Raw genomic sequence first — 13,803 nt, 5'->3', positions numbered from 1 at the left:
CCAGAGGAGCCTCCGCCGCTGTGCATATCTTCTAGCCAGTGAACCCCAGCACAACACGTAGAAAACACCACAGTACAACTATGACAATGGGAAACAATGCAGGCTGACACTATTCATAGAGAGTGAAGATGGCAGCTCTGATTACCTGAAATATGCCAACCATCTAGTTAACTCTCAGATAAGGAGAATAGAGAAAAAATATGGAGGATGTTCATAGAACTCAAAGAAAGAATGGATCAAGCTGAAAGAATTACAAATAAGAACCAAGAGGATATGAAAATAAAAATGAGCCAGCAAGGTGAGAGGTAAGGTGTCTGCCTTGCAAGTGCTAGCCAAGGAAGGACCGTGGTTCAATCCCCCTGGAGTCCCATATTGTCCCCCAAGCCAGGGGCAATTTCTGAGCTCTTAGCCAGGAGTAACCCCCGAGCATCAAATGGGTGTGGCCCAAAAAACAAACAAACAAAATAATTTGGTGGGTGCTGGCAATGTGGCGCTAGAGGTAAGGTGTCTGCCTTGCAAGCACTAGCCAAGGAAGGACTGCGGTTCGATTCCCCGGTGTCCCATATGTCCCCCCAAGCCAGGGGCTATTTCTGAGCGCTTAGCCAGGAGTAACCCCTGAGCATCAAATGAGTGTGGCCTGAAAAGCCAAAAAAAAAAAAAAGAGAGAGAGAGAAAACTACAAACTGAAAAAATGGAACTGAAAAACTTAGTAGGCGAAGTGAAACCACTGGAAAGCGCCTCCAACAGAGTAACAGCAACTGAGCACAGAATCAGTGAGCTGGAAGATGAGATGCATCACAACTTCATACAACAGAAGAGATTGGAAAAGATCCTTAAAGAAAATGATCAGACAATGGAAAAATCTCAAGGAATATGAACAGACAGAAATAAAAGTTTTTGATAAATTCAACAGAAACAGCATAAGAATTATTGGAGTCCCAGAGACCCAGGAAGAAAATCCCCAGGATGATTCAATAGTCATTGCAGAGAAACTCTCAGAGCTAAAGACTGCATGCAACCAAATACTGCATGCCCAAAGAGTACCAGCTAAAAGAGACCCAAAGAAAAGTACCCAAGACACATCATACTCACAATGACGAATTTCACAGATAAGGATAGAATACCGAAAGCAGCAATATCAAAAAGGGAAATTACATTCAAAGGAGCATCGTCAAGATTTACAGCAGACCTGTCACAAGAAATCCTCAAGGTCAGAAGGCAGTGGTGGGATGTAGTGGCAAATGAAATGAATGTTTTGCCTAGAATATTGCACTCATCAGATTCATTTTCAGGTTTGAAGGAAGTATACATAGCTTCATAGATTAAAAAAAAAAAAAAAACCAGCTCAGAAACTTAACAGACTCAAAACCAACCTTAAAAGAAAAAATGAAAGGTCTACTTTAAGACAAGACAGACCAACATACATACCAAACTTCAAAAAGATGCCCCTAAACTCTATGACAATGATCTCTCTTAACATCAATGGACTAAATGCACCTTTTAAGAGACACAGAGTGGCAAAATGGATTAAAAAGCTGAATCCAATGTTCTGCTGCCTACAAGAAACACAGCTTAATAGTCAAAACAAACAGACTCAAAATCAAAGGTTGGAGGACAATCATCCAAGAAAATAACTTCTTTACAAAGCTGGAATGGCCATATTAAAATCCGATGACACAAACTTTAGACTCAGAAAAGTTATAAGGGACAAAGATGGACATTTCATAATAATCAAGGGATATGTACAATAGGAAGAAATCTCACACCTAAACATATTTGCACCCAATGAGGGACCAACAAAATATTTAATACAGCTGTGACAAATCTGAAAGAAGACATCAAGTGCAATACAATAATAGTGAGAGACCTTAACACCACCCTGTCAACTCTTGATAGGTTAACCAAGCTGAAATCCAACCAAGAATATAAATATACTAACTCTGAAAAGAGAAATCAAAGAAAGTAGCTTAGTATGTGTGTACTACAGGGCACATCCATCCAGAAAACTGGATACACATTCTTCTCCAATGCACATAGATCATTCTCCAGGATAGACCACATGCTGGCCCATAAAACATACTTCCATAAAATCAAGAGGATAGGAATCGTGCAGACTACCTTCTCAGATTACAGTGCACTGAAATTAGAAGTGAACTACAAAAGGACACAGAAGAAAAACTTTGACACCTAGAAATTAAACAGCTCGCTACTGAACAATCAGTGGGTCAGAGAGGAAATAAAAGATTCCTGGAAATAAATTCGAATGAAGACACAAATTATCAGAATTTTTAGGACCCAGCAAAAGTGGTAATAAGGAAAATGTATAGCTTTGCAAGCATACATCAGGAAGAAGGAAGGGGCCTACATAAATAACTTACAGGCACAGCATACAAAACTGAAAAATGATAAAAAAAAAAATGGGCAGAGGAAATGACAAAGTTTAGAGCAGAAGTCAATGAAATGTGGAAATCCAAAAAGAATCCGAAAGATTAATGAAAGCAAAAGTACATAGTGCTGGAAGTATTTGCTATAGTATATAGCAAGAAAAAGATACTAAGGGAATCCAAATAGGAAAGGAAGAAATTAAGCTCTCACTGTTTGCATATGGCCTGATACTATATTAGAAAACCCTAAAAATGGAGCCCAAGAGATAGAACAATAATATATTTGCCTTGTATGCAGCCAACCCAGGAGTGATCTGGATTCATTTTTCAGCATGCAGAACCTGACATGAGAGATTTCTGAGTGCAGAGCCAGGAGTAACCCCCAAGAGCCACCAGGTGCCCTTCCCTCCAAAAAATAAAAATCCTAAATACTCTACCAAAAAGCTTCGAGAGACAATAAATTCATATAGAAAAGTGGCAGGCTACAAAATTAACATGAAAACATCAATGGTCTTCTTATATACCAATAATGATAGAGAAGAAATGGACATTTTAAAAAAACCACTTACATTAGTGTCACACAAACTCAAATACCTTGGAGTCAACTAAAGAGGTGAAGGACCTATTCAAAGAAACTACAAAACATACAAAACACTACTTTAAGAAATAAAAGAGGACACAAGGAAATGGAGACACATATTCTGCTCATGGATTGGCAGGAAATGTCAATACTCCCCAAAGTCCTGTACAGATTTAATGCAATCCCTCTAAGAATACCCATGACATTTTTCAAAGAAGTGGATCAAACACCCACGAATAGCTAGAGCAAACCTTGGTAAAAGGAGTATGGGAGGCGTCATTCTTTTCAACTTTAAACTATTACAAAGTTATAGTCATTAAAACAGCATGGTAGGGGCCAGAGAGATAGTACAGCGGTGTTTGCCTTGCAAGCAGCCGATCCAGGACCTAAGGCGGTTGGTTCAAATCCCGGTGTCCCATATGGTCCCCCGTGCCTGCCAGGAGTTATTTTTGAGCAGACAGCCAGGAGTAACCCCTGAGCACCGCCTGGTGTGGCCCAAAAACAAAAACAAAAAAACAGCATGGTATTGGAATAAAGACAGGCCCTCAGATCAGAGGACTAGACTTGAGTGCTCAGAGAATGTTCCCCAGACATACAATCAATCTTTGATAAAGGGTCAATAAATGCAAAACGGAGCAAGGAAAGTCTCTTCAACATGTGTTGGAATAACTAGTCATTTGCATGTAAAAAAAGTGGACTCAGACCTCTATCTAACAAAGGTGGTAATATTTTTCTTCTTCAAGTTAGAGCAATGGAAAATGACACTGGAAGGGAAAGAAGATAGATTTTGTTTGAACATGAGATACCTTTGGGATATCTAGGAAGAGATGTCCACTAAGGCCCTAACTGCAAAAGGGACTGAGTCTTAGGTGAAAGTAAGGCCCACAGTTAATCAAGGAGTCTTATGTAAGGTCTTTGTTCATGCAGTGGTAAGATTACCCAAGAAAAGCATGTTGAACAATTATTTTTTTAAATATTTATTTTTTAAATATACATACAACTTGTATGTTTATCACAGGTTTATTGTATTTTCAGTGTCTAATTTATTATCAATATTGCCTTTTTTAATAGATGAAAATTATTCATTCAATAATGTTCTGTATTATGGAAATGAAGCCATTCTTCTTATTTTTGATCTGCTGTTCTTCTGTGTTGTGGATCTGGCTTGCCAGAATTTTATTTTAGCAGCCTGCCTTACATACCTACAACAGGAGGTAAGTTAAAAGTTGCTTTCTGGATTCCTTTTAAAAGACTTACATTATTTTCTTAGTATAGAGTTACAAAATTTACTTTTACCAGAAATAATTATGATGGGCTGAAGCAATAGTACAACTGGTAGGGCATTTACCATATGCATTGTCAACCCAGGTTTGATCCCTGGTATCTCATATGGTACCTAAGCACCATCAGGATTGATTCTTAAGTGCAGAGCCAGAAGTATTCCCTTAACAATCCTAGGTGTGGCCCAAATCCCCCCAAAAGAATATGATTATCCTTTTCCCCAAAGCAGTATTTCAGTGAACTCCATTCTTTACTCTTCTTCAATGCTAATGGAATACCTGTACCAAGAATGGGTATATTAATATCATGAGGAAATTTGAAAAGAACCTAGTAGGAAGACACTTAGATTGCTCATCTTTCAGATGGCAGGAGGGAGAAGCAGCATAGATGCTTCTGCAACAAAAGATAAACACCAGAGACCTGGCTTTAGGAGCCAGGCCCCAAGAAGCCCCGTCACTCATATAGTCCCTCATATGGATAATAAACAACCTCCTCTATTCCCTCATATGAGTGGGCCATGAATCTGAAATAGTGATTTCAAGAAAGGACAGACTCTTTGAAATGCTATCATTAATATTACCCACATATTTCCCCACTATGTCCCGGAAGTATGCAAGTTAATAAAACGTTGTAAAATGTTAATAGAAGTCAGTAAAATGTAATTTATTAGTCCTTAATAGTCATTAGAAAATTCTATTCCTTCCAGGTAGACTCCTCTGATTTTTTAGAGCTAGAGATAATTGCCTTGCCATATATTTTTCTTGCAGGGGCGTGAGGAGCCACCTAATAGCTTCTCACTGGCCTTTGGGAGAATGGGTTGGGTCAGGGATTGATTCAGGTTGATGCATGCCAGCTTGCACTCCAGTCCTCTCAGCTAGCTCCCAACCCCTTCCCAAGTGTTCTTTTGAGCCAATGATTTGCAGTCCCCTGAAAAATAATTCCAAATAGCAATGTTTGCTGCTTTGATATTATTTAAGATGATAATAGTCCTGAAATAATTTTATGTATAACCATAGTACTCAGATCTCTTTACGTAAAATAATAGCCAGAGAATTAAATTTAGATATTTTAGTTGCTGTGAATGTTTTGTTTTTTTTTTCTATGTATATTCTCTTCATTCTTAATTGTTGAATTTTCCCCCCAGATTTTTAGATTCATTCGGAATACAGTAGGACAGAAGAATTTGGCATCCAAAACATTGGTAGACCAAAGATTTCTTATTTAATTCATTAAGTAGATAGCTCAGAGACTCAATATAATTATGACAAAAGTTACGTCTCATAGGTCAGTTTGCCATTTTTTTAAAATTGTTTTTTAATCTAAAGATTTATTTTTATAGCTTTTATAACACATCCCCTGTGTATATATAATGTATAGAATAGAAAATGTAATTTTTCTGTTATGTATAGTATTTAATTTACTATCTTATGGATAGCATTGACATGGGAGCAAAAGAATCTTAAATGTTTCTTTCAACAGAACTCCTTTTAGGATAATCAAAGCAGTTGTCATTATTTATATTTATTGATAATTTTATAGTGAATTTTCCTTTTTTCACGTTGTCAAAATTGTTTTGATTTTAAGTTCAAACCCAGTATTTCCTTGTTTTATATATTTTATGTCAAATAAATGTTGAAATATTTTCGAAGTTACCTAGAATTTTTTTTTTTTTTTTTTGCTTTTTGCTTTTTGGGTTACACTGATGATGCTCAGGGGTTAGCTCAGAAATCACCCCTGGCTTGGGGGACCATACGAGATGCCGGGGATTGAATCGTAGTCTTTCCTAGGTTAGCATTTGCAAGGCAGACACCCTACCGCTTTCGTCACCGCTTCAGCCCAAAGTTACTTAGAAATTTTAAATTGTACTTTTGTGGGGCCAGAGCAATAGCACAGCTGTAGGGCATTTGCCTTGCATGTGGCTCCCGGCATCCCACCTGGTCCCCTACTCCAACCCACCCCCAGCTTGCCAGGAGCGATTTCTGAGCACAGAGCCAGGAGTGAACCCTAGGTATGGCCCCAAAACATAAACAAACAAACAAATAAATAAATAAATTTTTAAAGTAAATAAATAAATTGTATTTTTGTTGGCTCCGTTTGTCTTATTTCAATTGTACACTTTGGCAGTAGATTATTCAATATTGAGTTATTAGATATTGTATGAAATGACATGTGTTCGTTGCTTTGTACACCTGCCGATGAGGTCAACATTCTCTTTTTATAGAGTGCAATGTGCTTGCATCTCTGACATAACCTGTCTTTATTAAGATGTTATGTGTGATTATGGGAGTTTTATTTTATTTTTTTATTTATTTTGAGGGTAGAGATGTTTGGGCCACACCTAGTGGTACTCAGGGGTTACTTCTATTTATGTGCTCAGAAATTATTCCTGGCAGGCTTGGACATATGGGATGCTGGGGGTCAGCTGCATAAAAGGCAAATGCCCTTGGGGCTGGAGAGATAGCATGGAGGGAAGGCTTTTGCCTTTCATGCAGAAGGTCATTGGTTTGAATCCCTGCATCCCATATGGTCCCCCGAGCCTGCCAGGAGCAATTTCTGAGCAGAGAGCCAAGAGGAACCCCTGAGCACTGCCGGGTGTGACCCCAAAACAAAAACAAACAAACAAAAAAGGCAAATGCCCACTGTTCTGTTGCTCATCAATATTTTATTTTGATTTATTAAAAGTATTCTACTTATTAATTTTTTCATTTGTATTAAAGCACTGTGATTGACAGTACCTTGAATGATAGATTTTCATGCATACGTTATTCCAACACCACACTCACCAGCAGTGTTCTCTTCTCCTGCCTCTAATAGGATTTTTCTTTTTCTTTTTTTTTGATTGAATAAGGGTATTTTTTATTGATCTATTGTAACCACAGCAAATTTATACTGAAATTTGAATTTATAGAGACTAAAGCCCACAGAATAATCTTTCATCATATAGGAAGTGACTAGTAGAACACTCAAAAGAAGTGCTTACAGGGATTCTCTCTTCTAGAGAAAAACCTCACCTAATGAGTAACAAATCGGCACCTCCCTGAGAACATTTTGAACAATTGTGACATGAATCAAGAGAAAAAAACGAGTACTCTGTATCCGTTGTAGACACCTATCTTTATTTGATTCTTATATCACTTTCTGCTTTCCCTTTCTTCCTCACTCATTTTGATGTGTAAAAACCCACTAAGACCTGATTAAGAACCCACCTAAATTTAACATAGATACCCTTAACTATGTCAACCTTGCCTCAGGTGATTTCTCTCTCTTTTATTTACTTTTTTTCCCTTTTTTTAAATATATTTTTTATTTAAGTAACATGATCATAGTTGGATTACAGTCATAACCAAAACACCCCCCCCTTCACCAGTGTAACATTACCCCCTCCCCCCTTCCCATCCCCTGCCTGTATTCGAGACAGGCATTCTACTACAGTTATTTGTTTATAAGTTCAGTAAGTTGTATTTTTTTTTCCTTAAAGGATAAGAGTAAAAAAATATAATAAAGGTGTGATAGTGGCAATCGTCGTTGTTTGCATAGGTCCAGAAAAATGGGGAAAATGGAAAAAAATCCTTGACCTGATTACAAAAAGGCCTCACCACAGAAGTTTATTGGCATAAGACCGACTCTGGGTTCCAGGCATAGCAGTCCATCCAACTCGAGTCATTCTCAAGGTCCCGGTGAAACTTTTTCACACTTTAGCTATTGTTAGTATCAGATTCTTATATTTAAAGACTGGATTCTGTGCATTTCTATCATCGATGTCAGGCTGATGTGGAGCATCCTCTAGTTTCAGCATACCATTAAATGCAGAGCGATCTGCCCTGCATGCAGACTGTTGCTGAGTCGTCTGTGTGTTGGGAGCACTCTTTGGAGTAAGTCAATGCCAAAGCAGTGGTAGGTCTTCCCTGGTAGAGGCTTGGATCCTGGTAATGTTATAGACAATTGTGATTGTTTCCATAGATGGTATCCATTGTTCAGGTGTGTGTGGGCGATGCCCATTCTTCTGAGGCCTGAGCCAAATCATTATGCCAATGTTCAGGGTAAAAGGCCTAATTACCTTACCAAATTTGTGTTCCCATCTCTATTAGATAAGAACTTGTTTGCATATGTATTATTTTCCCATTTTAATGTGCCTATGCAAAAGAGAAGCAATGCCACAGATATTGTTGGTGCATCTGGGGGCCGACGAATAAAATCAAAATTCCCCATAACTTGGTACAAACATGAAGTCTACAGCGATACTCTTCTACCAGTATTGCTTATAAAACATCTCAAAGGGGGCCCGGAGAGATAGCACAGCGGCGTTTGCCTTGCAAGCAGCCAATCCAGGACCAAAGGTGGTTGGTTCGAATCCCGGTGTCCCATATGGTCCCCCGTGCCTGCAAGGAGCTATTTCTGAGCAGACAGCCAGGAGTAACCCCTGAGCACCGCCGGGTGTGGCCCAAAAACCAAAAAAAAAAAAAAATCTCAAAGGGGGAAAATCAAACAATCAAATAACAAATCCAGTAGGCAAAATTGTCACTATATGAGGATATTCGAAAAGAGTTATAGATGTTAAGGGAATACATCTGAGATATACAAAGGAGATACACGTGACCCTTTTATGTTTTAAAAATAGTCAAGAGGGAGGGGGGTGTTTCCCAGACACCACTTTGGTCTGTGACTTGGACAAGCGAAGAGAGCATGGAGCCATGTCCTCCCCTTGTTGCCTGCTGAAGCTTCTGACTCCCCGAGAGGCCACTTGCTCGGACTGAGCAGTTGTCCATGAATAATCCTGGGGACAGGGAGGAAGGAGAGAGAAGGCTGTGGGGAGCAGCCGAGACTGCATCTTCACCTTATTTTGGCCAAAAAGCCTACAGCATGGAACCTTGCCGTGACGCGTTGCCTGCTGAAGCTTCAGACTCCACCAAAAAAATTACTGTGAAAGATATGTAACCCACCTTGGCCAAAACAAAAATCCTTAGTACAGAAAAATGGTTAAATGTGGGGTAACAGGAGCTGGGAGTGAGAGAGTAAAGGAATAAAACGAGTGCCTACACAGCATTCAGATAATGACAAGCAGATGAAAAACAATAATATCCATATATTTCTCATAAAGTTCGGTTTCACAATGAACAGGTTTAATAAGAAAAATACCCTGGTAAGTCCTAATGCCAGTCCTGCACCCCTTCCTAGGCCTGGTTACAGAGGCCTTTGGCATGGCGAAGGGCTGCCAAACGCCATGCTGGCAGGATCTCCCAGCTCTGCTCCCAGGAAGGAAAGAGATTTAGGCTTTCCCCATTTCCCTCCCGGCTCCAAAGGGAGGGGTTGGGGTAGGGGCTCTGGCCTTCTGGCCTTCTGGCTCCGGAAGGATCTCTTTCCTTCCTGGGAGCTGAGCCGGGAGGTCCTGCCAGCATGGCATTCGGCAGCCCTCCGCCATGCCAAAGGCCTCTGTAACCAGGCCTAGGAAGGGGTGCGGGACATGGGTCACCCCAGCACCTTTCTACCTCCTTCCTCCGGTACTCCAGGGCTTTGCCTGGCCACATGGCTGGGCAAGGCAGCGAGGTGAGTCCCTTGGAGGAGTTAATTGGTTTTCCTAGGCTTTCCCCATTTCTGGGGTGGGGGCTCTGACCTTCTGGATTTTTCTAATTATTGTTACTTTTTTTTTTTCTTTCTTCAAAAACAAGTTCATTAAAAACCAAAAGAGAAAGAGGGTACTTTTGATGTTGGTTTCGGAACACACTTGCAGTGCTCAGGGCTTACTCCTGGCTTTTCACTAAAGAATCATTCCTGGTGGGGCTTAGGGAAGCATATCAGGTGCTGGGGATCAGACTCAGGTGTGCAAGACTAGTACCACTTACCATTGTATATACACCTCTGGCCTCTAGTTTTTATATCTTTAATTCACATTTTAATAACACTTCTGAAGTTTTGTCCTTTGGTTATGTTTGAAGTTTATAAATAGCAAATAGTATATTTATTGACAACATTTCCTTTCTAATTTCCCCAATACTTACTCTATGCAAAAAACAGCAAAACCTTGCCACACCAGCAACCCCCTTTTTAAATTCTTTTTGTTTTTTTTTTCTTCTTTTAAACTTGTATTTATAGCTTCTAGACAGGGGCTCCTGCCTGCTTGCTTGCTTGCTTGCTTTCTCTTCCTTCCTTCCTTCCTTCCTTCCTTCCTTCCTTCCTTCCTTCCTTCCTCCTTTCCTTCCTCCTTCCTTCCTTCCTTCCTTCCTCCTTCCCTTCCTCCTTCCTTCCTTCCTTCCTCCTTCCTTCCTTCCTTCCTTCCATCCTTCCTTCCTTCCTTCCATCCTTCCTTCCTTCCTTCCTCCTTTCCTTCCTTCCTTCCTTCCATCCTTCCTTCCTTCCTTCCATCCTTCCTTCCTTCCTCCTTTCCTTCCTTCCTTCCTTCCTTCCTTCCTTCCTTCCATCCTTCCTTCCTTCCTCCTTTCCTTCCTTCCTTCCTTCCTTCCTTCCTTCCTTCCATCCTTCCTTCCTTCCTCCTTTCCTTCCTTCCTTCCTTCCATCCTTCCTTCCTTCCTCCTTTCCTTCCTTCCTTCCTCCTTCCTTCCTTCCTTCCTTCCTTCCTTCCTTCCTTCCTTTCTTCCTTCCTTCCTTTCTTCTTTCTTGTGTGTGTTTGGGTTCTTTTGCTTTTCTTTTTAACAGCCATAAAACATGAATCTTCTTCTGCCTCATATTTCTATGTCTTCCTACAAATTGAGAAAAAAGAAGTGGACGATACCAGGGCAAAACAGTCTCATGAGCATTGTGTGAAAGCAAAAAATGATCAGCCATTGGGGCTGGAGCAGTGGCGCAAGTGGTAAGGTATCTGCCTTGCATGCGCTAGCCTAGGACAGACTGTGACTCGATCCCCTGGCATCCCATATGGTCCCCCAAACCAGGAGTGATTTCTGAGTGCATAGCCAGGAGTAACCACTGGGCATGACTGAAAAACAAACAAACAAACAAAAGATCAGCTCTAAATATCCATCCCAAAGTCAACGGCAACAGAATCAAGAGACCCAATCTACAACAAGCTATACACAAAGGGGACCCATTACAGTAGCAGTTCATGGGGCATCGGGGGAGGTCTGGGATGCATGCTGGGAACAGGGGTGGACGGAGGACAACACTGGTGGTGGGAATGGCCCTAATTCACTGTCACTATGTACCTTAAATATAACTGTCAAAGACTTGTAATTTTTTTAAAGGCAAATTTTAAAAAAAGTAAATTTAGGCATTATATGTAAGTAGACTTGAAGTTTTTGTATTCTCTTTGGAAACATACTTCGTGGAACCCAGAGACCACACCTGGATCCCTCTTGGCTGTTCTCTGGAGACCTTGCACACCAGGAATCTAACTTGGGCCTTCAGCATGAAAAACAAAAATGAGATCAGTTGACTCACCTGAAGAAACATGAAAAACACATTTAAAAATTACTTTAAACTAGTTCTCTGCAGTTTAATTTTGTTTTGTTTAGTTCTTTTGCGGGGAGGAGCACCCAGTGGTGCTCAGGTTACTCTTGACTTTGTATTCTGGAATCACCCCTGGTGAGCTCGGGACTCTGGAATTCCTGGGATCAAACCTGGTTGCCTGTGTTCAAGGCAAGAGCCCTACTACTGCACTCTCTCTCCATCCCCATTAATGTTGTTTAGGTTTGTTTAACTATCTTCAGATTTTCAGACACAGCCTATTTGTTCACATCACCACAATATGAGATCCCCTGCCTAGTTTCCCACAATATTCATTTCCATACGCCCATTTCTGTAGCATAAAATTACTATTTTGTATCTTTTGTGTTTGTTTTTTGGGCCACACCCGGTGACTCTCAGGGGTTACTCCTGGCTCTGCACTCAGAAATCGCTCCTGGCTTGGGGGACCATATGGGATGCTGGGGGATTAAACCGTGGCCCTTCCACTGTACCACCGCTCCAGCCTCTGCTTTGTTTCTTTTCCTAATTTTATTAATTATCTAGATCAATGTACCTTAATTCTTTAAGAATGGAAATTGAGATTAACCTAGAGATCCTTCACAAGCTACTGTGTACTTTGTAGCCTCAGAAATAGGTCCCTAAAATTAATTCAGCACATCAGTTTCACTATTATGAGTTGTCTATATTTGCTGACTTCCGGCATTGCTGTCTGGACTATAATTTGAGAAGACTCCTGGCTTCCTAAATTTAGATATACTGAGAAAGAACATTAATTCATCTTGCAAGAATACAATAAAATATTTTTTTCTGTCTGTAAATAAAAGTTGAATTGAGATGTAAATGAGAAGCATTGTGTGAAGTTTAATGAGAAAGCATTAAGCAGAAGCCTGGAGTTTGAATTAACATTTTTTTCCTGTCACAGGATTTGAATTAAAATCTGTCCCTGTCACCTATGGGATTTGAACTGAAATTTTGTTCCTGTCACTTATACCTTGAAAAAGGTCATTTTTCATGTTTGCACTTTATCTGACATCTCTACAGTGGAAATAATAACCTTAATCTGCAACTTGTAATCTGCACCTAACTCATTAGGATAGACATAATGGTAAACTACGAATACTGGAAATCTTACGATTTTTTTGTATAAAATTTATCCCTTGGCTGAAGGGAGAGATAGCACAAGGGCTTAGGTGCTTGACTTGCATGCAACCCAACCCTGGTTGAGTCTCCAGCAACACAGACTATCCTCTTAAGTGCTTAAAGGTGTGATCTGTGAGCAAGATCTCTGAGCACTGAGTGTGGTCAAATCCAAAACAATAATAATGATAAAATATCTGCCTCCAATTTTATTTCTCATGGGCTGTGGCTTAGCAAAAGACATATATCACATGCATGGGGCCTGGCTTTGATTCGTGACTCTCACAAATCCTATGATATGCAGATTATAGTTCTTAATAATTAACAAACAAAAATCCCAAGACCTGCTTTTCTCTCAACCACTCAGTGTCTCTTTAGTAAGATTTGATGGAAAAAACATCTTAATGGATCCTGGTTCAGATTAAAAATAAAGACTATTTCTTAAACGGCTTCCTCTATCTTCTCATTCATATATGTATTTTCCTTCGAATATTTCTTTGGCGGGGGCTATCCAGGACTTGCTCCTGGATCTACACTCGAGAATTACTCCAGGCAATGCTCGGGGGATCCTATGGAATGCCAGGGATCAAACCCACGTTGGACACGTGCAATGTTAAGTGCCCTTCCTATCCACGTTCCATCACTCCAGCCTTCATTTAAATATTTCTCCCTCTTTCCTGTCTCCAGATCCCCGGAAAGATCTCACAATGAATAGAGGAAATGGGAATATTAGCCAATATATAAAGATCTAAAAAATTCTATAAACACCAAAATGGAATGTGGTAAAAGTTACTAACTGACCCTAAAAAAATAAGTTATTTAGTATAAAATGTAAAGATAAGGGCCCGGAGAGATTGCCTTGCAAGCAGCCAATCCAGGGCAAAAGGTGGCTGGTTCAAATCCCGGTGTCCCATATGGTCCCCCGTGCCTGCCAAGAGCTATTTCTGAGCAGACAGCCAGGAGTAACCCCTGAGCACCGCTGGGTGTGGCCCAAAAACCAAA

At 40.2% G+C, this 13,803-nt stretch overlaps 1 protein-coding gene across 1 annotated transcript in view; it reads left to right on the top strand.

The window, feature by feature from the left end:
- Nucleotides 1-5,746, top strand: part of TMEM67 (transmembrane protein 67) — a 61,590-nt gene extending 55,844 nt beyond the window's left edge. The window contains exons 27-28 of the mRNA XM_049781935.1: nt 4,036-4,178; nt 5,390-5,746. Coding sequence (XP_049637892.1) covers nt 4,036-4,178; nt 5,390-5,470 — 224 coding nt within the window. The 3' untranslated portion in view covers nt 5,471-5,746. The remainder of the gene's footprint in view (nt 1-4,035; nt 4,179-5,389) is intronic.
- Nucleotides 5,747-13,803: the final 8,057 nt, after the last annotated feature.

Source organism: Suncus etruscus, chromosome 10, assembly GCF_024139225.1.
Source record: "Suncus etruscus isolate mSunEtr1 chromosome 10, mSunEtr1.pri.cur, whole genome shotgun sequence".
Classification (NCBI taxonomy): Eukaryota; Metazoa; Chordata; class Mammalia; order Eulipotyphla; family Soricidae; genus Suncus; species Suncus etruscus.
Note: the sequence above shows the minus strand (reverse complement) of the source record. Positions and strands in the feature narration are given on the sequence as shown.